This window comes from Hemitrygon akajei, chromosome 22 (genome assembly GCF_048418815.1).
Source record: "Hemitrygon akajei chromosome 22, sHemAka1.3, whole genome shotgun sequence".
NCBI lineage: Eukaryota > Metazoa > Chordata > Chondrichthyes > Myliobatiformes > Dasyatidae > Hemitrygon > Hemitrygon akajei.
In genome coordinates, this window is record NC_133145.1 from 59,854,385 (window position 1) to 59,878,483 (window position 24,099).

The window sequence follows — 24,099 nt, forward strand, 5'->3', positions numbered from 1 at the left end:
AAAACTAAAGCTACAAGACCTGCACAAAACCACATAGTTACAACAGTGCAAACAATAGCATAATTGATAAAAAAAAAACAGACTATGGGCACAGTAAAAATAGTCCAAGATGTTAAAGGACTGTAAGTTCAAAAGAAATCACCACAGTTCCACAAGTCCCCAGGGTCCCGACAGACTCGCCATCCCACGCTGGCGGCAGAAGGGAGTACTCCCGCTACGGACTTCCAAGGCGCCGCCCGGCTCAGCCTCGCAGACGCAGCACACAATGAAAGCTCCTTCGAAACCAGCCTCGCAGACACAGCACACACTGAAAGCGACCTGAGTCCGTCGAACCTCCGAGCCGACGACCCTCCCCTCCGGCACAGCTTCTCTGAGCACCATCCTCTGCCGAGCGTATTAAGACGGCCCTGCCAATGGCCATCAGCAACGCGACCCCAAGGACTGGGGGCCTTTTCTTCCCAGCAGAGACCTGGACCTCACAGCAGCAGCAACGAAGAAGGTCTTCCTGGAATTTCCCGATGTTTCTCCGTGCTTCCACGTCCGTTTTCAATTGATTATGATTGTGCATGTCACCTCACTTCACAAATAACAGATAATCAGTTTTGGAGTGGCCGCTGCAAGCTGCGTCGCGCCGCCATCTTGGATCTATTCTATTGACATTTTGGGCCAAGTCCTGATGAAAGGTATCATCCCAAAACATTGACTGTTTATTTTTTTTCCCCCATAGATGCTGCCTGACCTTCTAAATTTCAGATCCAAAACCCTTAATCAGAACTGGGTAAAAGAGTTTGATTTAAGTTGCGGAGAAAGTGGGTGAGGGGTGGATATCTCAAAAGGAATATCTATGATAGGATGAAGCAAATGTTAGGGAAATAAAACATTGATGTTTCAGGCTGAGACCCTTCTTTTGGGACTGGAAAGGAACAGGGTAGAAGCCAGGATAAAGATGAGAGAAGGGAAGGAGTCCAAGCTTGCATGTGATAGGTCGAGCCTGGGTGAGCACATGGTCAAAGAGTCAGAGAGGGAGCAGTGAGAGAGGGTCTCAATGAACTCTTATCACTCAGCCAGAAACTATTCATTTCCCTCCGTGGATGCTGCCCGAATTAACAAGTTCCTCTTGCATTTTGTGTGTGTTGCTCAAACTTTCCAGCAAATACAGAATCTCCTATGCTTATGATTTGCTGCTCCACTGCAAAGTCTCTTTGAGGTATACCTACCTTGAAGTAGCTTAAATTTCTCTTCTTGGTTGTCTGTTTTTATGAATGTTGTTTTTGGAAATAAATTAATTTGCTCCTGCTCTTGCTCCTGTGTCCCAGAATGACAGAATGGATGTGATTAAAGCAGTAGTAGAGATTTAAATTGAAAAACCCAGTGCTGAATTTCACATATACATTTTAACGATCTCTATGAAGAAAATAAAGATAGCAAAATAGCTGTCAGGGAGACAGAGACGGTGTCCTTGATCTATGCTCAGCCATTCAGTAACATTTCACTAAATCTGCCTCTGGTTCTGGTGATGCTTTGACTCGAGCTTAGCCAAACTATTTTTATAAGTATGAATCTGCTGCTAATTAGCAGCAAAGTGGTAATGTAAATGGGATATCACTCGGGGAAAGAGAACCCCATTACAAGCATCTTTTCAGTTAAGGAATTGTTGCACTGATCGGACACAACCAATTAATTTCTAGTGGGCAATTACATTCTGAAAAAGAAAAGGATTTTTTTCCTCGTTCATGTTCATCTGTAGGTGCAATCTGGTTTGCTTTAATTGCTGCACCTGTGAATTTGCTTCATTAATCTCTATTGCTGCTTTGAGAAAGGAGAGAGGCAGGTTCTCTGGTATAGAACAAAAGATGTAGTCTGTTCATCATTTCCCTTTGACTCAACATCGTTTGGCGTTTCATGTGTCTTTGAAAAAGCTTAAAAGTGTTTCAGTCACAGTGGTCGTTCCAAATAAAGCCTGTCTTGTGTGCTGTGTAGCTGCAGTGGTTTCTTTTCAAGAGTGATCGTCGCCTTTGTAATAACTACGTTTCAGTTCGATATGAATCAAAGCTATTATGCACACTCTGGATTACAGTGTTAGAACAGGTTTCATCAGACTTGATAATTCAAGGAAGTAATCATGGTATATTTGGGATTTGTTGGTCTTTAATGGGAATGGAATTCTTTCTTAATCAATGTTCTTCAAATTCTTTGAGTTATCTTGAAAAAGCAATAAAATAATAGTCTCCTTGAGGTGCTCCTTATGACAGTGTGGTACTTCACCCTCTGTGTGCCGTGTAGGAAGCATCCCTCAACTGATCATCAGCACGGATCATATTTCACTGCTGTTCCCATGGAGACCAGTGATGATAGGCTTTTGTTTCTCCCGAGAAAATAGATTTCACTTTGTTTTGGTCGGATTTTATAATTCTCCTGTTTTCTTCTTCATATACTATACGGCCAAGAGATATCCATTGTAGAGATGCAGAACAGAGATATACATTAATCTCTGGTTCTCATTAGTGAAGTGGTAGTTTTTTTGTGATTGTAGGCATGAAATTCTCCCCACACCTTAACTGAGGAATATTCAAATTGAGTATCAATACTAGGCGAACTAAACCAGGCTGCTACCTTTGCCAGTGAATGTTGTAGTAAGGTTCAAATGCTAATCCTCACAGCTGCCTTGCTTGGGTGAATTCCAGATGCACACTTGGCAGGCTAGCTGACCACAATGTCATGTAAGTTATTTTTAAATGAAAAGCTTTTTCCCCTTTGTTTTGCACACTCCTTTCTACTGTTTAAATTTTTGAGAAAATATCTTTTTGTGAGAATTTTTGAGATACTATTTGTTTTTCAGGGCACAAACGAGAAAATCTGCAGATGCTGGAAAGTGGACCCCCACCATTTCCCATCCCCTTTTCCCTCTCGCACCTCATCTAATTGCCTGCCCATCGCCTCCCTCTGGTGCTCTTCCCTCCTTTTCTCTCTTCCATGGCCTTCTGTTCCCTCCTATCAAACTCCCCTTTCTCCAGCCAAGCATCTCTTTCACCAATCATCTTCCCAGCTCTTTCGTTCATCCCTCCTCTTCCCAGTTTCACCTAACACCTTGTATTTTTCTCTTTCTTCCTTCACCTTTTAAATCTACTCCTCATCTGTTTTTCACCAGTCCTGCCGAAGGGTCTCGGCCTGAAATGTCGACTGTACTTTTTTCCATAGATGCTGCCTGGCCTGCTGAGTTCCTCTAGCATTTTGTGTGTGTATTGCTTGTTTTTCAAGATATGCCTTAGGTTGATAGTTGGGCTGAGACTTCATGATCAGAGTCTTGGACTAGTGTTTCTGTTAATTTGCTATCCACAACCCAGAGTTCACAGCTTTTTCCTGAAGAGTTGGCAGTTAAAATTGATAACTGATTGTGTCTTCACTTGGGGAGTAAATACATTCAGTGGCCACTAAAGGTATGTTTGTGCTCTTTTACTGCTGTAGCCCATACACTTCCAGGTTCAATGCATTGTGCGTTCAGAGATGCTTTTCTGTACACTACTGTGATTATGTGTGGTTATTTGAGTTTCCGTTGCCTTCCCATCATCTCAGAAATTACAGCACAGACCCAGGCCCTTTAGCTCATGTAGACTGTGTTGACCCATTAAAACTGCCTAATTCCATTGACCTTCACCCAGACCATAGCCATCCATCCCCATATACCTATTCAAACGTTTTTAAAATGTTGAAATTGAGCTCACATGCACTACCTACACTGGCAGCTTATTTCATACTCTCATGACCCTCTGAGTGAAGAACTTTCCCCTTGTGCTCCCCTTAAACTTCTCACCTTTTACCCTAACCCATGACCTCTAGTTGCAGTCTCACCCCCCCCCCACCCCCGTGGAAAAAATCTATCTATACCCCTAAAAATTTTGGAAACCTTTATCAAATCTCCCCTCAGTCTTCTACATTTCAAGGAATGAAGTCCTAACCTATTCAACTCAGGTCCTCCAGTCATGGTAACATCCTTGTAAATCTTCTCTAATCTTTCAACCTTATTTACATCTTTCCTGTAGATAGGTGACCAAAACTGCACACATTGATCCAAGTTAGGCCTCGTCAACTTCTTATTCAAATTCAAAATAAAATATCCTACCTCCTCTACTCAACAATTTGATTTATGAAGGCTGATGTGCCATAAGCTTTCTTTACAACCCTGACTATCTGTGTCACCATTTTCAATTAGTTATGGACCGGTACTCCCAGATCCCTTTGTTCTGCTGCATTCCTCAGTGCCCTACTGCTTCACTGTCCTGGTTGATGTTACCAAAATGCAACACCTCACACTGGTCTGCATTAAATTCCACCTGCCATTTTTCAACTCATTTTTCCACCTGATGCTGATCCAGCTGCAAGCTCTGATAGCTTTCCTAGCTGTTCACTACATCCCCAGTCTTGGTGTCATCTGCAAATTTGCTGATCCAGTTAACCGCATTATTATCCAGATCATTCATATAAATGACAAACAATAACAGACCCAGCACTGATCCCTGTGGCTCTCCACTATTCACAAGCCTCCAGTCAGAGAGGCAACCATGTGCTACAACACTCTGGCTTCTCCCTGAATGCCAAGCAACAGGACCTTCCTGACCAACCTCCCATGCAGGACCTTGTTAACTGCCTTGCTGAAGTCCATGTAGACAATGTTCACTGCCTTGCCTTCAACTTTCCTGGTAACTTCCTTGAAAAACTCTTAAGATTTGTTGCACATGACCTACTATGTACAAAGCTATGCTGACTATCCATAGTCTGTCCCTATCTATTGAAATATTCCTGTATCCAGTCCCTTCCAATAACTTGCCCGCTACTGATGACAGGCTCACCAGCCTATAATTTCCTGGTTTACTTTTAGAGCCCTTCTTAAACAGCGGAACAACATTAGCTATCCTCCGATTTAAATATCTCTGCTAGGCCCCTGGAATCTCTGCACTTGTCTCCCACAGGTCTGAGGGAACACCTTGTTCAGAACCTGGGGAGTTACCCATCTTAATTTGCCTCAAGACAGCAAACACCTCCTCTTTTGTAATCTGTATGAATTCTATAACCTCACTGCTGCTTCGCCTCACTTCTATAGACTGTGTGTCCATCTCCTGAGCAAATACAGATGCAAAAAATTCCAGTTAAGATCTCCCCCATCTCTTTTGGCTTCATGCAAAGATGACCATTTCTGCATGCTTTTATGCATTGAGTTGCTGACACATGATTGGCTGATTAGATATTTGCATTACCAAGCAGATGTATCTAATAAAGTGGCCATTGAGTGTACAGAATATCTTTTTTTCCGGTGTTAGAAGGTAGAAAATGTTGTTCAAGTTCTGATAGAGTCTGAAATGGGATCTTTGTTTTTCTCACCAGAGATGCTGTCTGACCTAATCAACAATTTCAATATTTTATTTTTCTCAGATTTCTATCATCAGTTGTATTTTCCCTTCCTTTGATTACCTCTCATTTTTGGTTTTTTTTTGTTAAGTAGCAATGCACAAAGAAACTGTGATTTATTAACTATTCTGTAAAGGTTTTTGGCTGAAATTGTTGCAAACAAATTGCCTTTTTTCCGAAGTGCTAGCTTTAAATTAAAGCTATCTGATTCATTCCTGTTTATATTAGTTTCCTGCTACCTATGTATATATTTTTTATTTCAGATGTTCATTTCATTTTCCTTTGCAAAGCTGCATAGATTCATTATCCTGTGTTGAAAATATTTTTAGACACCAGTTAAGACTTGGGCAGATAAAATGCAGGAATGATTCATGGTTTGGATATCAGAATCAGGTGGTTTATTATCACATATATTGTGAAATTTGTTGTTTTGTGTCAGCAGTACTATCAAATACATTAAAAAATTATTATGAGTTACAATAAAATTTAAAAGAAATACGTAGTGCAAAAAGAGAACAAAATAGTGAGGTACTGTTCAAAAAGCTGATGCCAGATGGGAAGAGGCGGTTTTTAAAACATTGAGTGTGTGTTTTCAGGCTCCTGTACCACCTCCCTAGTAGAAGTAATGAGACATTGATTTGCATGACTTGGAATTTTTAAAAAAGGTGTAGCTCTTCAGTGACAGAGTCTGCTCTTCTGGAATTCCATAATTATCTCAAATCCAGATAATTTCATTTGGTTCGGTTTCATTAATTGTCATGACAGACCCTTCTCATTTGAATGGGTGTGATGATTAGTTCAGCTAAGCAAATAAGGGCGATCTTGCACTTTAGAAGTTCAAATGAAGAAAAGAAATTGATTTATGTTTCAGTTACTAGGATTCCTTCATTTCATTTACTGAAGCATTAACTTTACTTGGGTTCATAATTCATTTCTGCCAAAGTACATGCTGTTGAGGAATTTAGTGCTGATTGTAAAAGCAGTAGATCATCAGCAGAGTGTTCTGTCTCAAGGATTTGTTTAGTTCTTTAAGGTCAATTATATCATGTAAGTGAAAACCAAGAAAAAAAGTGCAAGTCTGAAATAAAAACACAATGCTAGAAATTCTCAGCCTGTAGGGATGTGCCTGTGGGAGGAGAAAAATCACCAGCATTTCAATTCAAAGACCCTTCGTTAGAACAGTTACAGAACATGAAACAGTAAGTACAGCACAGGAAAATGCCCTTCAGCCCTCAAAGTGCCAACCATAAAGTAAATTCCATCTGTCTGCATATGGACTATCATTCCTCCAAACCCGTCTGTTCATGTGCCCATCTCACTGCCTCTTAAATGTTGTGATCATGTCTGATTTTGGCATCTATTACTCTATGTAAAGAAAAGCTTGTCTTGTAAATATCCTTTAAACTTGTCCCCTCTCACTTTCAAACTATGTCCTGTATATTTGACATTTCCACCCTTTGATAAAGATTCTTACTCTATCTATGCCTCTCATCATTTTATAAACTACTATCAGATAGAATTAACCTCCACTGCTCCAAAGACAACAATCCAAATTTGGTCCAACAGTTCCTTATAGATAATACTCTGTATGTAGTCCAGGCAACATTCTGATGAATGATAGCAGTGATAGGATTGGGCCGAGCCAGCATGGATTTACCAAGGGTAAATCATGCTTGACTAAATCTGTTGGAGTTTTTCGAGGATGTAACCAGGAAGTTAGACGGGGGAGATCCAGTGGATGTAGTGTACCTTGATTTTCAGAAGGCATTTGATAAGGTCCCACATAGGAGATTGGTGGGTTCAATGAAAGCTCATGGCATTGGGGGGAAGACATTGACATGGATAGAAAACTGGTTGGCAGATAGAAAGCAAAGGGTAGCGGTGAATGGGTGTTTCTCGGAATGGCAGGTGGTGACTAGTGAGGTGCCACAGGGCTCGGTATTGGGACCACAGCTGTTTACGATTTACGTCAACGATTTAGATGAAGGCATTGAGAATAACATCGGCAAATTTGCTGATGATACTAAGCTGGGTGGCAGTGTGACATGTGATGAGGATGTTAGGGGAATTCAGGGTGACTTGGATAGGCTGGGTGAGTGGGCAGATACTTGGCAGATGACGTTTAATGTGAATAAGTGTGAGGTTATCCACTTTGGGAGTAAGAACAGGAAGGCAGATTATTATCTGAATGGTGTAGAGTTAGGTAAGGGAGAAATACAAAGAGATCTAGGAGTCCTTGTTCATCAGTCACTGAAGGTGAATGAGCAAGTGCAGCAGGCAGTGAAGAAGGCTAATGGAATGTTGGCCTTTATTACAAAGGGAATTGAGTACAAGAGCAAGGAAATCCTCTTGCATTTGTACAGAGCCCTGGTGAGACCACACCTGGAGTATTGTGTACAGTTTTGGTCTCCAGGGTTAAGGAAGGACATCCTGGCTGTAGAGGAAGTGCAGCGTAGATTCACGAGGTTAATTCCTGGGATGTCTGGACTGTCTTACGCAGAGAGGTTAGAGAGACTGGGCTTGTACATGCTGGAATTAAGGAGATTGAGAGGGGATCTGATTGAAACATATAAGATTATTAAGGGATTGGACAAGATAGAGGCAGGAAATATGTTCCAGATGCTGGGAGAGTCCAGTACCAGAGGGCATGGTTTGAGAATAAGGGGTAGGTCATTTAGGACAGAGTTAAGGAAAAACTTCTTCTCCCAGAGAGTTGTGGGGGTCTGAAATGCATTGCCTCGGAAGGTAGTGGAGGCCAATTCTCTGGATGCTTTCAAGAAAGAGCTAGATAGGTATCTTATGGATAGGGGAATCGAGGGATATGGGGACAAGGCAGGAACCGGGTATTGATAGTAGATGATCAGCCATGATCTCAAAATGGCGGTGTAGGCTCGAAGGGCCGAATGGTCTACTTCTGCACCTATTGTCTATTGAATCTTTTTTTGCACCTTCTCCAAAGCCTCCATATCTTTCCTGTAATGCAGAAGCCAGAAATGCAGACAATACTGCAAATCTGTTGATCAGTTTATCAATCTGCAAGATGACATCAGTGCCCCTCTTGTAGTTCAATGTTATTTGAAGGTGATGTTAAAATTAATGAGCACTTAATATTAAAACTGTGCTTAATATCTGAAGTAAACCTGACCAATGCAAGTCAAGTTTATTATGAAATGTGCAGGAACATGTCTGCACAGATACAATGAGAAACATACTTGCAGCATTACCACAGGCATGTAGCATCATATGAGCAGCATTCACAAGAAAAACATAAATCAAACATCCATTATATACAGTTTTTACAAGAACATTATTAGGGGGAAAAACTTTACATGCAAAGTGGTCAGAGTGTTGCTAAACTGTAGTGATTAGGATTTTGCGGGTTGGTTCAACTGTGTAGTTAAAGGGAAGTTGGTAGCTGAGAGAAGGTGGTATTGCCTGGACGTTGGGAGTCTTTGCTCTCTTGAGGCAGCATCCTCCAGCGGAGAGTGCTAATGGTGGGGAAGGATGTGTCTGTGATAAATTGGGCTAAGACTGTGATCCTTTGCAGCTTCTTATGCTCCTATGTATTTGAATTACTGTACCAGACAATGGTGTAACCATTCAGAATATTTTCAATAGTACATCTGCATAAAGTATCTGGAGAAGCTATGCTCATAGAGAACAGAAAAGCTAAAGAAAGATTTAATAGATATGTTTGAGAATTAGATTATTTATATTCAAAGACAGTAATTGGCAGAAAAGCCTGTGTTTAAAGAAAACGAGGTCATATATTCTAAATTCTGTACTTGTTCAGAAAAAATTGCAACCACAGGACAGCAGTGCAAACTTTTCCCAGCCATGTATTGCAATACACAAAATGCTGGAGGAACTCAGCAAGTCAGGCAGCATTTCTGGGGAGGAATAAAGAATTAACGTTTCTGGCTGAGACAGCATCCTCCAGTGGAGAGTGGGTTTTGGTTCAAATGTCTTTAGCTGTTTCATCAGCCACACTATAAGGAAAGATATGAAGACATTTGTTATTCTGCAGTTATTGAATTCCATTTGTAGCTTGTCTCATTATGAGGTAGCCCATGCTGCATATGACAAAACAGGAGTGCTGTTGAAGCATATGGTGGTAAGTGACAAATAATATTCACATCACACAGCTGTTAAAATGAACATCTCCAACAAGAAAGAGTAACCACCCACCTTTGATATTTTCACATTATCATTGCCAGGATTTTATCATCAAAATCTAGGGTGTCACCATTTACCATAAACTGAATAGAACAGGTGCATGACTATAGTAACTAGCTGCGAAGCTATGGTGAATGAAGCTGTTCCACTGCCCACAAAGTGCAAGTAAAGAGCGTGATGGAATGCTCTCCACTTGGACGAGTCTATCTCAAATGGCATCCAAGCAACTCAATACCGTTAAGGTCAAAACAGTCATACACAATCCTGACTTGTATGTATATCCTCATTTCTTAATTGTCATTTCGTCTATATACTGGAACTGTGTAACTCAAGGACCACTTGCTTAATGGTATTAGTCCATGCATAAAAAAGTTTGGGAACCCCTAGTGTAACTCATAACACTTTAACAAAGTGAAATTTCAATACACTAGGGAACATGAAGGAAGGTGTTGTAAATTTTAAGTACCTGGACAGAAAGAAAGCTGGAAGGATATTGTTTACCTTCTGTAGGTTTTAAGAAAAGTTTCCCCTTGTCTGTAGCAATGTGTTCACTGAAGTAAGTCAATGTTTTTATTCAGACGGGATGGCTGTTAGTTGCTTTAGCTTTTCTTTAGAACTAAAAGTTTAAAACAAGATTAAACATTGACTCAAAGACTTGCAGGAATACAAGCACAGAATATAAGTACTCATATTCCAATATTAATTGTAATAAGGTATTTTAAATAACAGTTATCAAATTGGAGAAAATTTATACTTTCTGCCAGGGTTAATTTGACTGCTGTAACTTGAAATGAGTACGAACTAAAATATGACCTTTGAAAGATGAGAGATTAATGGGAACAAAATTAATGTTGGGTTTTATTCCAATTCTTAATCAAGCTGCAATAATTTAGAAGACATGCTATTTATTTCAGAAATTAGCCTGTCAGTTTGTTTGAGAAACAGGGTTACAAATAACAGAACAAGGTTTTGTGGATAAACTCTGTACCTGAGTGGTTCAGAATTTAACAATTGTAATTGCCTATCCGTATAGGTGGTGACATCTAACCATAAATATCTGCACTTTCTCTGTAGCTGTTACACTGCATTCTATATTGTTATTGTTTTACCTCAATGCACTGTCTAATGATTTGATCTGTGTGAACGGTATGCAAGACAAGCTTTTCACTGTATCTCAGTCCATGTGACAATAAACCAATTCTATTAGTGGCATATAGAGCAGTTCTGCCATTAACATATGAGCAGAGAAATGGCAGATGGGATTAAATCCAGGCAATTATGAGGTGTTGCACATATAAAGGGAAAATATGCAGTTAATATGATAACTATAGGAAAATACGCAGTTAATAGGCAGGATATTTTGTGGAGGAGCAGAGGGATCTGGGGGTACATGTCCACAGATCCCTGAAAGTTGCCTCACAGGTAGATAGGATAGTTAAGAAAGCTTATGGGGTGTTAGCTTTCATAAGTCGAGGGATAGAGTTTAAGAGTCGCAATGTAATGATGCATCTGTATAAAACTCTAGTTAGGCCACACTTGGAGTACTGTGTCCAGTTCTGGTCGCCTCACTATAGGAAGGATGTGGAAGCGTTGGAAAGGGTACAGAGGAGATTTACCAGGATGCTGCCTGGTTTAGAGAGTATGGATTATGATCAGAGATTAAGGGAGCTAGGGCTTTACTCTTTGGAGAGAAGGAAGATGAGAGGAGACATGATAGAGGTGTACAAGATATTAAAAGGAATAGACAGAGTGGACAGCCAGTGCCTCTTCCCCAGGGCACCACTGCTCAGTACAAGAGGACATGGCTTTAAGGTAAGGGTAGGGAAGTTCAAGGGGGATATTAGAGGAAGGTTTTTTACTCAGAGAGTGGTTGGTGCGTGGAATGCACTGCCTGAGTCAGTGGTGGAGGCAGATACACTAGTGAAGTTTAAGAGACTATTAGACAGGTATATGGAGGAATTTAAGGTGGGGGGTTATATGGGAGGCAGGGTTTGAGAGTCGGCATAACATTGTGGGCCGAAGGGCCTGTAATGTGCTGTACTATTCTGTGTTCTATGTTTAATAGCAGAACTCTTAACAGTGTTGATATACAGGGGGATCTTGGGATCCAAGACCATAGCTCCCTGAAAGTAGTTATGGGATGATAAAGCATGTGGCATGCTTGCCTTTATTAGTTGAGATGTTGAATTGAAAAGTCAGGAAGTTGATGTACAGAGGGATCTTGGTGTCCAAGACTATACCTCCCTGGAAGTGGCCGCACAAGTTCTTGGAGTGATAAAGAAGGTGTGGCGTGCTTGTGTTTATTAGTCGAGGTGTTGAGTTGAAGAGTTAGAAAGTTGTGTTGCATTTTTATAAAACTCTGGTTAGGCTGTATCTGGAGTTGCATGCAGCATTCAGGGTATGGAGTCTTTAGAGATGGTGCAGAAAAGATTTATCAGGGTTAGAGGGCAGGTGCTATGAGGAAAAAACAGACTAACTAGTGTTGTTTTCTCTGGAGCAGCAGAGGCTGAAAGGAGACCTGAAAGAAGTTTATAAAATTATAAGAGGCACAGATAGAGTAGACAGCTGGTATCACACTTTCAGTCTCATACAGAGATGATATGCAGTTGTTAGATCTCACTCATTCCCATTAGTGGAGAAGCCATAGCAAATTCAAGTGTTCAGTTGTGCATTGTGCTCAACGATGCAATTGTAGTGTTCAGAAGAGAGATGAATATCTTTCTATAAGGGAGAAAATAACTGACTGGGGCTAAGAGAATGTGATGGGCTAAATAGGCTCCATTAGGGCTGTAACTGTTCGTTGATTCTGCATTCAGGTAGGAAGAGTTCTTCATACATATCTGCAATTTTGCTTGTCATTTTACTTGTTTAGATTGATATGAAAGAGCCTGTGTGAGAGTTAATGTTTTACATTTGGTAAAGAAAGCTGAGTGACTGTAATTTCAACTTGGTCATTGTGGTTTCTCCTGCCTGCGCCTGTTCAGTTATTTTTGCAATAAAAACATAATTTGGGAATTTGGGACTTTTTGTGCAGTCAAAGGTCAAAAGACAAACATATATGTATTATCAAAGTACTTAATTCACAAACAAGACAGGTATATGGAGGAATTTAAGGTGGGGGGGTTATATGGGAGGCAGGGTTTGAGGGTCGGCACAACATTGTGGGCCGAAGGGCCTGTAATGTGCTGTACTATTCTATGTTCTAAGAGAAAATCTGCAGATGTTGATGGTACTTTTCTATAGATGCTGTCTGGCCACTGAGTTCCTCCAGCATTTTGCGTGTGTATCAAAGTACTTGTATGTCACCAAATACTACCTTGAGATTCATATTCATGCAGGCATTCTCTGCAGAACAAAGTACAATAGGGTCACTGAAAAACGACACACAAGCATAGACTGACAAACTGTGCAATACAAAAAGAAACAAGTAGGAATAATAATAATAATAAATAATACTAAGAACACGATTTGTAGAGTCCTTGAATGTGAGTCCATAGGTTGTGTTCAGTGATCATTTCAGTGTTGTGATGAGTGAAGATGCCCATGCTGGTTCAGGAGCCTGATGGATGAAGGGTAATAGCTATTCCTGAACCTGGCAGCGAGAAGCGAGAATGGTCTGGATGGTGGGGGGGTCCTTAATGATGGACCCTGCTTTCCTGCATCAGTGCTCCTTGTAGATGTGCTCAATCACCAGCATGCAATAGTATAAGTTAGATTCAGTTCAGGAAAAAACTCTCCCAACCTGTTCCAATGCACAGCATGCGGTCCCTCACAGATAAGATCAGCAATAAGACCTTGCTAAAACTGAATCAATGTGTCTGTCAATAATCTGATCTGAATCTGATATCTTTTGTAATTTATCTTTCTAGCTCTAAATATGTTCAGCAAGTTTGCCTTTAAGCTCTTTGAAACAGAAATATAAAATCACAGAAAACAAGACCAGGAGAAGGTCATTCGATCTTTCTCCATCATTCAAGTTTGTTTATTGTTTCTTCCCCCCCCCCCCCATTTAAATTTACTCTTCATCTTTTTTTTCCCAGTCCTGCTGAAGGGTCTCAGCCCGAAAGTTTTTTCCATAGATGCTGCCTGGCCTGCTGAGCTCCTCCAGCATTTTGTGTGTGTTGCTCGGATTTCCAGCATCTTCAGATTTTCTCTTGGTTTTTCAAGTTTATTGCCATAGGCATACATGCTCAGCGTACAGTCGATCTTTCAGGCTGAAACCCTTCATCAGGACAAGAAGAAAAAAGATGAGGAATCAATTAGAAGGTGGGGGGGGGGAGGAAGAAACACAAGGTGAGAGGTGAAACCGGCAGGGGTGAAGTAAAGAGCTGGGAAGTTGATTGGTGAAAGAGATACTGGGCTGGAGAAGGGGGAATCTAATAGGAGAGGACAGAAGGCCATGGACGAAAGAAAATGGGGATGTGATGGGCAGGTAGGGAGATAAGGTGAGAGGGAAATGGGAATGGTGGTGGGGGTTGGGCATTACCAGAAGTTGGGGAAATTGATGTTCGTGACATCAGTTTGGAGGCTGCCCAGATGGAATATCCTCCAACCTGAGTATGGCCTCATCCATGACAGTAAAGGAAACCATGGATTGACATGTTGGAATGGGAAGTGGAATTAAAATGAGTGGCCACTGGGAGATCCTGCTTTTTCTGGTGGATGGAGCGTAGGTGCTCAACAAAGTGGTTTTCCAATCTGCATCGTGTCTCACCAATATATAAGAAGCCACAGCAGGAGCACTGGATACGGTAGATGACCCTAACAGACTCACAGATGATTTGCCTCATCTGGGCGGACTGTTTGGGGCCCTGAAAGGCAGTGAGCGAGGAGCTGTAGGGGCGGGTGTAGCACTTGTTCTACTTGCAAGGGTAAGTGCCAGGAGGGAGATCAGTGGGAAGAGACAAAGGGACAAGGGAGTTGTGTAGGGAGCGATCCCTGTAGAAGCTGAAAGTGGGGAGGGGAGTGAAAGATGTGTTTGGTGTTGGAATCCTGTTGGAGATGACAGTTCCTCCAGCATTTTGTGTGTGTTACTTATAGCCTGCTTGACTAGGATGCATTCTAAATATATGAAATTAAACCTTAATAAAAATGGCTCGTGTTGAAGTTTTCAGTGAGTTTTGAGTAGTGTTTTAGATTATGTTTGAAACAGTTCAAGAAGTATTTTGTACAATAGATGCCTCAAATCATCCTTCAGAATAAAACCTTTCTATTAAAAGCAATTGTATGAAAAGGACTGTGAAAGACAAAATAGCATGGAACTTCCATGAGTATTAATGCATGATGTCGGAAGTTACAGTGGCATCGGTTACAGTATTGGGGCTTTGTACAACTGTTTATTCAGAAGTATCTCTGAAAATCACAGTTCTGTTCAATAATTCTGTCCTCCACGTAATAATGACAAAGCATTGATTCCTAGTTTTGAGAACTGTGGAGAGAGACTTGGCTAGAAAACTTAATTCAGGATTTGATTTGGGTTATTGATGCTAAGTACATTCCTGATCTTAATTGTGGATGCATCAAAAGCTGGTACCTGATTCAGCCAGGACAGCCATTGTCCTGTCTTGTAACCAGCTCAAAAAGAAAACAATTGCTTGCTCTACCAGAGATAATGAATATGTTACTATTTCAAATTTCATGTGTTTGCCACATGCCATGTATGCTATGTTCAGTGAAGATCTCAGTTCCAGGTCTTTAACTGCAAGGAATTTTATTCACTATTTTATATGATCTGATTGCCAACAGGTTTATTCACTCACATTCTCTTGGATGAAGCTGCGCAGGCGATGGAATGTGAGACCATCATGCCTTTGGCACTGGCTAACAGACACACGAGGATCGTTTTAGCTGGAGATCATATGCAAGTAAGTGCTTTACAGATAAACTTTAGATTTGGTGGATGCCTATGCCAGAATATGAATTGGGAATCTGTTTATTTCTGATATAATTTCATATTTTGAAAAAAATTGTAATATAGCAACATCTGGTCAATGAGCCAAGGAAGTTAATACTGTTGTAATTTGGTTGCAGCAATGATCTGGCCAGAGATTTTTTTTTTACCCTAAATTAAAATGGCAAATGATGTTACAGAGATTTTGTATTGGTCCCTCTTTTGCTCACAGCCTGTTCTGAATTAAAAGTGAGAGCTTCCTTGTGTATGGACTGATTTAATGATTTATTGTTGAGATGTAGTCTTTATGCTGGCACTGGATGTGCTTCTATCTCTCTCTGTACCCACACACACATGCAAGCATGCGCACACATGCATAAACACACAGGGAAATCCAAAGCAACACAAAATGCTAGGGGAAGTCAGCAGGTCAGGCAGCATCAATGGAGGAGGATAAACAGTTGATGTTTTGGGCTGAGACTTCATCGGGACTAGAAAGAATGGGGGATGAAGCCTGAATAAGAAGGTGAGGGGAGAGGAAAGATTACAAGCTAAATTTTGCCTTAACAAAAATCTGTGTGATTTTGTTTTCAACTTGACTTTCTTAAAATATATACATATATGCACAGTACTGTAGACTTAGGGCATGGGCTCCCAACTTTTTTTATGCTATGAACCAATACCATTAAGCAAGGGATCTGTGGACCCTAGGTTGGGAGCCCCAGATCTAGAGGGATTCTGTTGGGGTTGTCTCTCCAGCAGCCAAGCAGTGCAGAAGGCCCTTTGGTACAATATCATAGTAACTGCATTTTAATCAGGGATAAGAAATGGCCATATAAAATGCTTTCTTCTGATGGATAATGTTCAGTATTCCAACGGTGATTGTGGCCAAGTGATTTTTCAACGGTTGATAGCAGGCTGCTTCTGATAACTACTGGGCAGACAGGGCACATCCATTATGCGTGCTGTGTGTTGGCAACTTCAAACAGTTTTATACTTTTGCATTGGTTGCCAGACATGCAGGTCTGCCAGGAGTTTCTCAAGAAAGATGTATTTGGGGCATTCCCAAAAGTGCATGGTGTTCTTTTGCCAGTTTCTGTGTTGATAGTACATGTCCAAGAATGCTGTCTTTGTGAAAATGATAAAACTAATTTCTGTCAGTGTTACTTCCTGACCATCTGTTGGGAAAAAGGAACTTTTGACTTGCATGCTCTGTGTGACAGAGGGGCCTTCGAACATTTTTCTTTCTCTGAAAGGAAGGGGAAGGATGTGCAAATCATTCTAAAAGCTACTTTTCTCATCCTTTAGTCTTCCTGCTATCCCACTTAAACACGTGCAGAATGATCGCTGATGATGATACAAGGTAGCAGCTGCAGTTTTAGTTTATCAGGGCAAACATAGAACATAACAGCTGAGTACAAGCCCTTCGGTCCACAATGTTTTAAGATCAATCTAATCCTTCCCTCCAACATAGACCTCCATTTTTCTATCATTCATGTACCTATCTAAGATGTCCCGAAAGTATCTACTTCTAACACCATCCTGACAGTATGTTTCATACACCCACTAATCTCTGTGTATTAACTTATCTCTGACATGCCCCTACAAACTTTCCATCACTCACCTTAAAATTATGCCCCCTTGTACTAACAGTTTCTGTCCAAGGAAAAATTATCTGGCTGTTCACTCTGTCTCTGCCTCTTATCATCTGGTACACCTTTATCAAGTTAGCTCTTATCCTCCTTCATTCCAAACAGAAAAGCCATAGCTCACTCAACCTATCCTTATAAGAAATGCATCTGGGTAAATCTCCTCTACACCCTCTGCAAAGCCTCCATAAACTTTGTATTATGAGGCAACTGTTCAATCGGACTGTTTAAATCTTAGATTAGACTGTTTAATTGTCACTTTCTTTGCAGTATAACCATTAATTATCTACTTGTATTTTAAATAGTTCTTATATGCATTTCACAGTTTAATATGCCTCTAATGTGGAGGTTTGCAACCATTTTTATGCCATGGACAACTACTGTTAACCAAGGGGTCCGTTGACCCCAGGTTGGGAACCCCTGCTGCAGAGGCAAGCTCTGGAAGCTCCTTTGTTGTGCATTATTTGACTAAGTGCTTTCTTATTGGTTAACTTGGTACTGCAGCATTTTTTATAATGGCTTTCTAATTGGTTAATTCTTATTTATAAATTTGAATGGAACTTTCCTTATCTTGTGTAAAAATAGCTTTTCTATGCTAGGCATCTTTTTAATTTAACTTTCCCTTTGTTTAATAAACCTCCATCATTGTCTGTTCAACTTTCTTTTGTTCTATCAATGCTTAATAAAATGATCGTAAAGCCACAGGTTTTGTGCCGCTTTCCTGACATAAAAAGGACCTGAGATATAAAAAACATCAGAATCTTACACGACCATCACTGGGCAGAATATTCTCAGTGTGATCTAACTAGGGTTCTATAGAACTTCAACATTACCTCACAGACAGACAGACATACTTTATTGATCCCGAGGGAAACTGGGTTTTGTTACAGTCGCACCAACCAAGAATAGTGTAAAAATATAGCAATATAAAACCATACATAATTAAATAATAATAAGTAAATGATGCCAAGTGGAAATTAGTCCAGGACCAGCCTATTGGCTCAGGGTGACTGACACTTCGAGGGAGGAGTTGTAAAGTTTGATGGCCACAGGCAGGAATGACTTCCTATGATGCTCAGTGTTGCATCTCGGTGGAATGAGTCTCTGGCTGAACGTACTCCTGTGCCTAACCAGTACATTATGGAGTGGATGGGAGACATTGTCCAAGATGGCATGCAACTTAGACAGCATCCACTTTTCAGACATCACTGTCAGAGAGTCCAGTTCCACCCCCACAACATCACTGGCCTTACAAGTGAGTTTGTTGATTCTGTTGGTGTCTGCTACCCTCAGCCTGCTGCCCCAGCACACAACAGCAAACATGATAGCACAGATCTTCAACTCAATCCCCACACAATGAAGGACAATACACCATGCGCCAACTCTATCACTTGAGCAGCAACTTTGAGGACATGAACCCTAAGGTCTCTCTGTTCCTTCACACTACTAAGAATCCTGCCATAATCCCTGTATTCTACCATCAAATTCGATCTTCCGAAGTGAATTACTTCACACTTTTCTGAGTTGAACTGTCAAATGCTCAAAGGTAATTCACAACATGATGAGACAATTCTGGATCATGCAAGGATGCAGTCAGATTGATGACCAATATCTTGATTGGATAGAATTTTTTTTAAAGTGTCTCAAATAAGGGTGAAAAAGGAGAAAAATAGAGAGGCTTCAGCTGAGAACTCCAGGGCTTCAGAGCTCCACAAGTGAAAACTTAACAGTGGGTAGCTTACTGGTTACCAAATGTATAGAATCCTTCAGGGGTTTCACAGGATAGATTCAGTGTCCTGGTGAAGGGTATTGACCTGAAACATTGATTATTTATTCATCTCCATGGATGCTGTCTTTCTCCATCATTTTGTGTCTGTTGTCCCAAATTTGCAAAATTTCTTGTGTTTTTAAGTGCAGAGTTTCTTTTTTTTCGGTTGGTATATCAAGGAATCAAGGGCTGCAATTTCAAATAAGGACTTGGCTATTTAGGATAGACACAAAAGGTTAAAGATTAGCTTGATTTGTCAAATGTACATCGAAATATATGATGAAATATGCCATTTTGTGTCAATGACCAACAGAGTCCAAGGATGTGCTGGGGGCAGCTTGCAAGTGTTGCCATGCTTCCAGTACCAACGTAGCATGCCCACAAGTTCTTAACTCTAACTCGTACTGTCAGTCTCTGGAATATGGGAGGAAACCAGAGCACTTGGAGGAAACCCATGTGGTCATAGAGAGACAGTGGGAATTGAACCTTGATCACTGGCGCTGTAATGAGTTGCTCTAACTGCTACACTAATTTCAATGGATTCCTGTGTTGATCTTAAAGCATGGGTAGTGTCAGATTAGGGTCTGATGTGAGTTAGGACATGGCAGCAGAATTTTGAATGATGTGGAGAAATTTCTTCACCCAGTTGTGAAGAACTCTTGCTGACTCTGGCAGCTCAGTCCCCGAGGATATCCAAGAAAAAGATGGAAAAGTTTTTAAATTTTAAAAATGTTGAGGGATTAGTGCAGGAAAGTGGCATTGAGATAAACGATCAGCAAAGAAATTGAGTGGCAGGTTAGGGATGAGTGTCGAAGCGTTTCTTCCTGCTTCTGTTTCTTTTTATTTTGTGTACTTACTGTGGACCTTCTGAATTTGAGAATGCTTAAGAAGTGAAGGAGTTCACAATCTGTGGGTTATGAGCTGGAGCGAGGACCGGCATCTTGAAGACAGCCTGGCCTGGGTTGGAGGCCTGTCTGCTGTTGAGTGGCTGTGTGGAAGGGATGGGGAAAGTGCTTGTTTCATTGTTGTTATTGCTTGTGATGTTGAGTGGAACATGGGGGACATGCTCTGTTGGGGCTGGTAACACCTGTGGGCTACCCCCAGCACATCCTTGGGTGTGCTGGTTGTTAAACAACTCATTTCGCTACATGTTTGGGTGTACGTGTGATAAATAAACCTGAATCTTTAAAAATTCTAAAAGAACATACAGAGAAAGCGAGACATATGAGTTAGGGAGAGATTGAAAACTTTTTTAACTTCAACTTTTTTCCGTGGATGCCTGTGTTAGTCTCAAAGCTTGTGTAATGGCATATTGGGATCTGATAATGAGTTTGGACGTGGCAGCAGAATTTTGACTGACGTGAAATTAAGAAAGCAGAGCCAGAGGGTTAAGTGTAACAGCCATGGTTGAGGATTTCAGTAGTAGATGGGCTGAAGGAGTTCGGAGTCAGATAACAATCTTGAGGTGAAAATAGTTTCAGAGCATGAACTATGTCAGCTTGACAAGTTTGCAAACAGTTTAAAGACACAAGCCAACTGATGCTACAATTCAGAGCAACATGCAGTCTCCTGGAAAAGCTCAGCATTCGACCTTTGGCAAACAGTTTAGTTCCGTTTCAGACAGTTGCTTTGTTGAGGGATGAATTCAGTAGGGAGATTTTGATGGAGACTGAAAATGAATTCTGTAGATTTCCCAATGTTTTGGAGAAAATTTCTGCTCATTCATTACAGATGATAGGCTGACAGTCCAAAAATTTAAAGGCGCTGAGAGGCCCAAGTGAGCAGGGAGTAATGTGAAATGAGGTTGTGCCAATTGGAAACCAATGCCACATACAATACTGTGTACAGATCTCTCTGACTGAAGGGTGATAGAGTAACAAAGTTTCACCAGATTGACACTTGAAATGGCAGGATTTCCTGAGAAGAAGGGTGAAATGGACTGGGCTAAAATTCCTCGGATTTAGAAGCAAGAGAGCTGGTTTCACAAAAATATATAAAATTCCTAAGGAAATTGACAAGGTGAGTGTGGTGTGGATGTTACACTGTGAGATGTCCAAAACCAGAGTCAGAGTCTCAAAAGAGAAGGTAGAACGTAAGGAGCAGGAGTAGGCCATCTGGCCCTTCGAGCCTGCTCCGCCATTCAATAAGATCATGGCTGATCTGACCATGGACTCATCTCCACTACTTGCCTTTTCCCCATAACCCTTAATTCAAGACAACAATCGGGAGAAATATCTTTGAAATTCTCATACTAAGAGGACAGTGGAAGCTTAGTTGTTCAGACCAGTCAAGACTCAGATTGATGTAATTTTTTTTTCTGTTAAGGGAAATGGCATGAAAATAACACTGAGATAAAAGATCAATCCATGATCTTGTTACATGGCAGAGCAAGCACAAGGAGTTCAGATATTAGATTAGCTTTATTTGTCAAGTCTACATCAAAACATACAGTGAAATACGTTGTTTGTGTTCATGACCACTACGGTCTGAGGACGTACTGGGGGCAGTCCGAAAGTGTTGTCATTCTTCCAGTGCCAACAGAGCACATCCACACCTTACTACCCAAGCATCTTTGGAATATCTGTGGGAGGAAACCGGAGTATGCGGAGGAAACCTTCATGGCCACAGGGAGAATGTACTGACTCTGTACAGGCAGTGTCAGAATTGATCCCAGGTCACCGGCACTGTGTAGGATTACGCTAACTGTTATGCTACTGTGTCATTGTTATGTTCACGTGTCTGCAAACCTTCATTCTTAAAGACAGACCACAGCATTTCATAATATTGCGAGGGTCCTGTGTACAGTAATACTACTGACATCGCTGCTGCGGACAGATGCACAAGATCAATAATAGCAAAAGGCTTTGATTGTAAAAAGTTCAAAGTAACTTTATTATCCAAGTACGTATATGTCACCTTGAGATTCATTTTCTTGCAGGCATTCACATTAGAATTAGGAAGTACAATAGAATCAATGACACACTACACTGGATGCTGTGGTAGAATGTCATTGTGTGCTTGCTATTGCTGCGCCAGAAAAGACTTCCAGTAATTAGAACAAGAGAATTTTGAAAAGCTGTTAAAATAGATGGCTGTTTTGAAGATGTTTGAAATTTTGTCTGAGGTTTTACAAATAGTTTTGAGCTTATGAAATTTTAGAGTTTTAAAAAACTATCCGGTCTACAGAACATTCCTGGTCCTTTTCATTCCAAATGTGCATGGCTTTACATTGCTTAAAGTTAATGTATGGGATAATTGGCTAATATAATTTTTTATTTGCACAGTTTGTCTTATTTTACACATTGCTTGTCAGTTTTCGTTTATCATTTTTCATCAATTTTATTTATATTTGTTTATTCTCATATAAATGTCTGCAAAAAAGGAATCCCAAGGTTGTATATTATAACATACCATATGCTTACTTTGATCATAAATTTACTTTGAACTTTTCAAAGCAATTCTAAGGGTGTACTGCCAGAGCACCTGTATGTAAAGCTGGTCCATGTTGCTGTCTGAGAGTTGAATTGATCTCGGGTTGATACCGGTACTTGCTAAGAATGGAAGTTCAAGGAAACTCCAGAAGGAAGGGTGAAAAGTTAGTTGCTTCTTTTCTGTTGCGTTACTCTTCCATACCAGCTAGAGAATGGCATTAATTTTAGAGAAGAGTTGTTCTCAACTGTTACCTCACAGGGCTTTAAAGTTGTTTGGACAGAGACTGCTAAGGTTATTAAGTAGATTATGGTTTCTTTCAAGCGAAGAAATCACATTTTCTTGACAGACTGCCACTGAGGTTAGTTACAGCCATTCTCATTACCACGCAGAGAGCTCTTTCTGAAACAGTAAATTTGGCTGAAGATGGCTGTCTACACCATTGTTGCTTCTTGATTTACTTCTCTGCAATTAGAATAATTTATCAGATTACATGGTATTTATCCTTCTGTGGATTTCGTCATGCTTGATAATTCAAGGTGGCAGTCTTCATACACTGTAATTGTTAAATGTCACCTTTACTGTCAAGCAGTTCTGAAATTATAAAAGCGGGGAGATAGGTTCTGCAGTATTTAGACATCCCTTTGATCATGTACTTTTAAGAATGCTTAATGACTGACAGTTCTTAATGAAAAGTACTTTTGATTCATGTCAGCATTGTACCATTTCCTAAACAGACTGTTTCTTCTTCTCAATGGTAAAAAAGATAATTGAAACCCACTCATGTTGTATTCCTTTCCTTTGAATTCCTTTTATTTCAAGATTCAAGATTATTTAATGTATTTTTCAATATACAAGTGAAAAGGAGAGCAAAATAATTGTTAACTCTGGATCTAATGCAACACAGAAAAAGCACAATAAGATAAAGAACACAAAAATAATTTTTTAAAATAAATATAAATACATAAGTTAGCTTATCTACATTAATTATATGTCCATAAAATGACTCTTGACACAGAAGTGTCTGTAAATAAGGGGAATGACAGAAAATGATAGAGGTATTAAAATTTGTAATATACAGTGCTTACAAGAAGTATTCACCCTCCTTGGAAGTTTTCATGTTTTATTATTTTACAATATTGAATCACAGTGGATTTAATTGGGGTTACTGCACAGGACTGAAAGAAACTGCAGAAGGTTGTAAATCTAGTCAGCTCATTTGGGCACTGGCCTCAAAGTACCCAGGACATCTTTCGGGAGTGGTGTCTTAGAAAAGTAGTACGGTATTCATTATTAAGGACCTTCAGCAATCAGGATATGCCCTTTTCTCACTGTTACCATCAGGTAGGAGGTACAGAAGCCTGAAGGCACATACTCAGCGATTCGGGAACAGCTTCTTTCCCTCTGCCATCCGATTCCTAAATGGACATAGAAGCTTTGGACACTACCTCACTTTTTTTAATATACAGTATTTCTATTTTTGCACATTTAAAAAAATCTATTCAATGTATGTAATTGATTTACTTGTTTATTATGTTTTTTATTATTTTTTCTCTCTGATAGATTATGTATTGCATTGAACTGCTGCTGCTAAGTTAACAAATTTCACATTACATGCTAGTGGTAGTCAACCTGATTCTGATTTTGACACTGATCAACAGAAAAATACTTTTTTCGTGATAAAATGAAAACAGATCTCTACAAAGTGACCTAAATTAATTACAAATATAAAACACAAAATAATTGATTGTATAAGTATTCACCCCCCCCCCCCTTTAATATGA

General features: G+C 40.2%; 1 protein-coding gene across 5 annotated transcripts in view; it reads left to right on the plus strand.

Annotated features, from left to right (window-relative positions):
- helz (helicase with zinc finger) overlaps positions 1 to 24,099 on the plus strand; it is a 302,830-nt gene that overhangs the window by 147,768 nt on the left and 130,963 nt on the right. For all 5 annotated transcript variants that reach the window (XM_073026388.1, XM_073026389.1, XM_073026390.1 and 2 more), the window contains one exon: positions 15,325 to 15,443. In XM_073026388.1, coding sequence (XP_072882489.1) covers positions 15,325 to 15,443 — 119 coding nt within the window. The remainder of the gene's footprint in view (positions 1 to 15,324; positions 15,444 to 24,099) is intronic.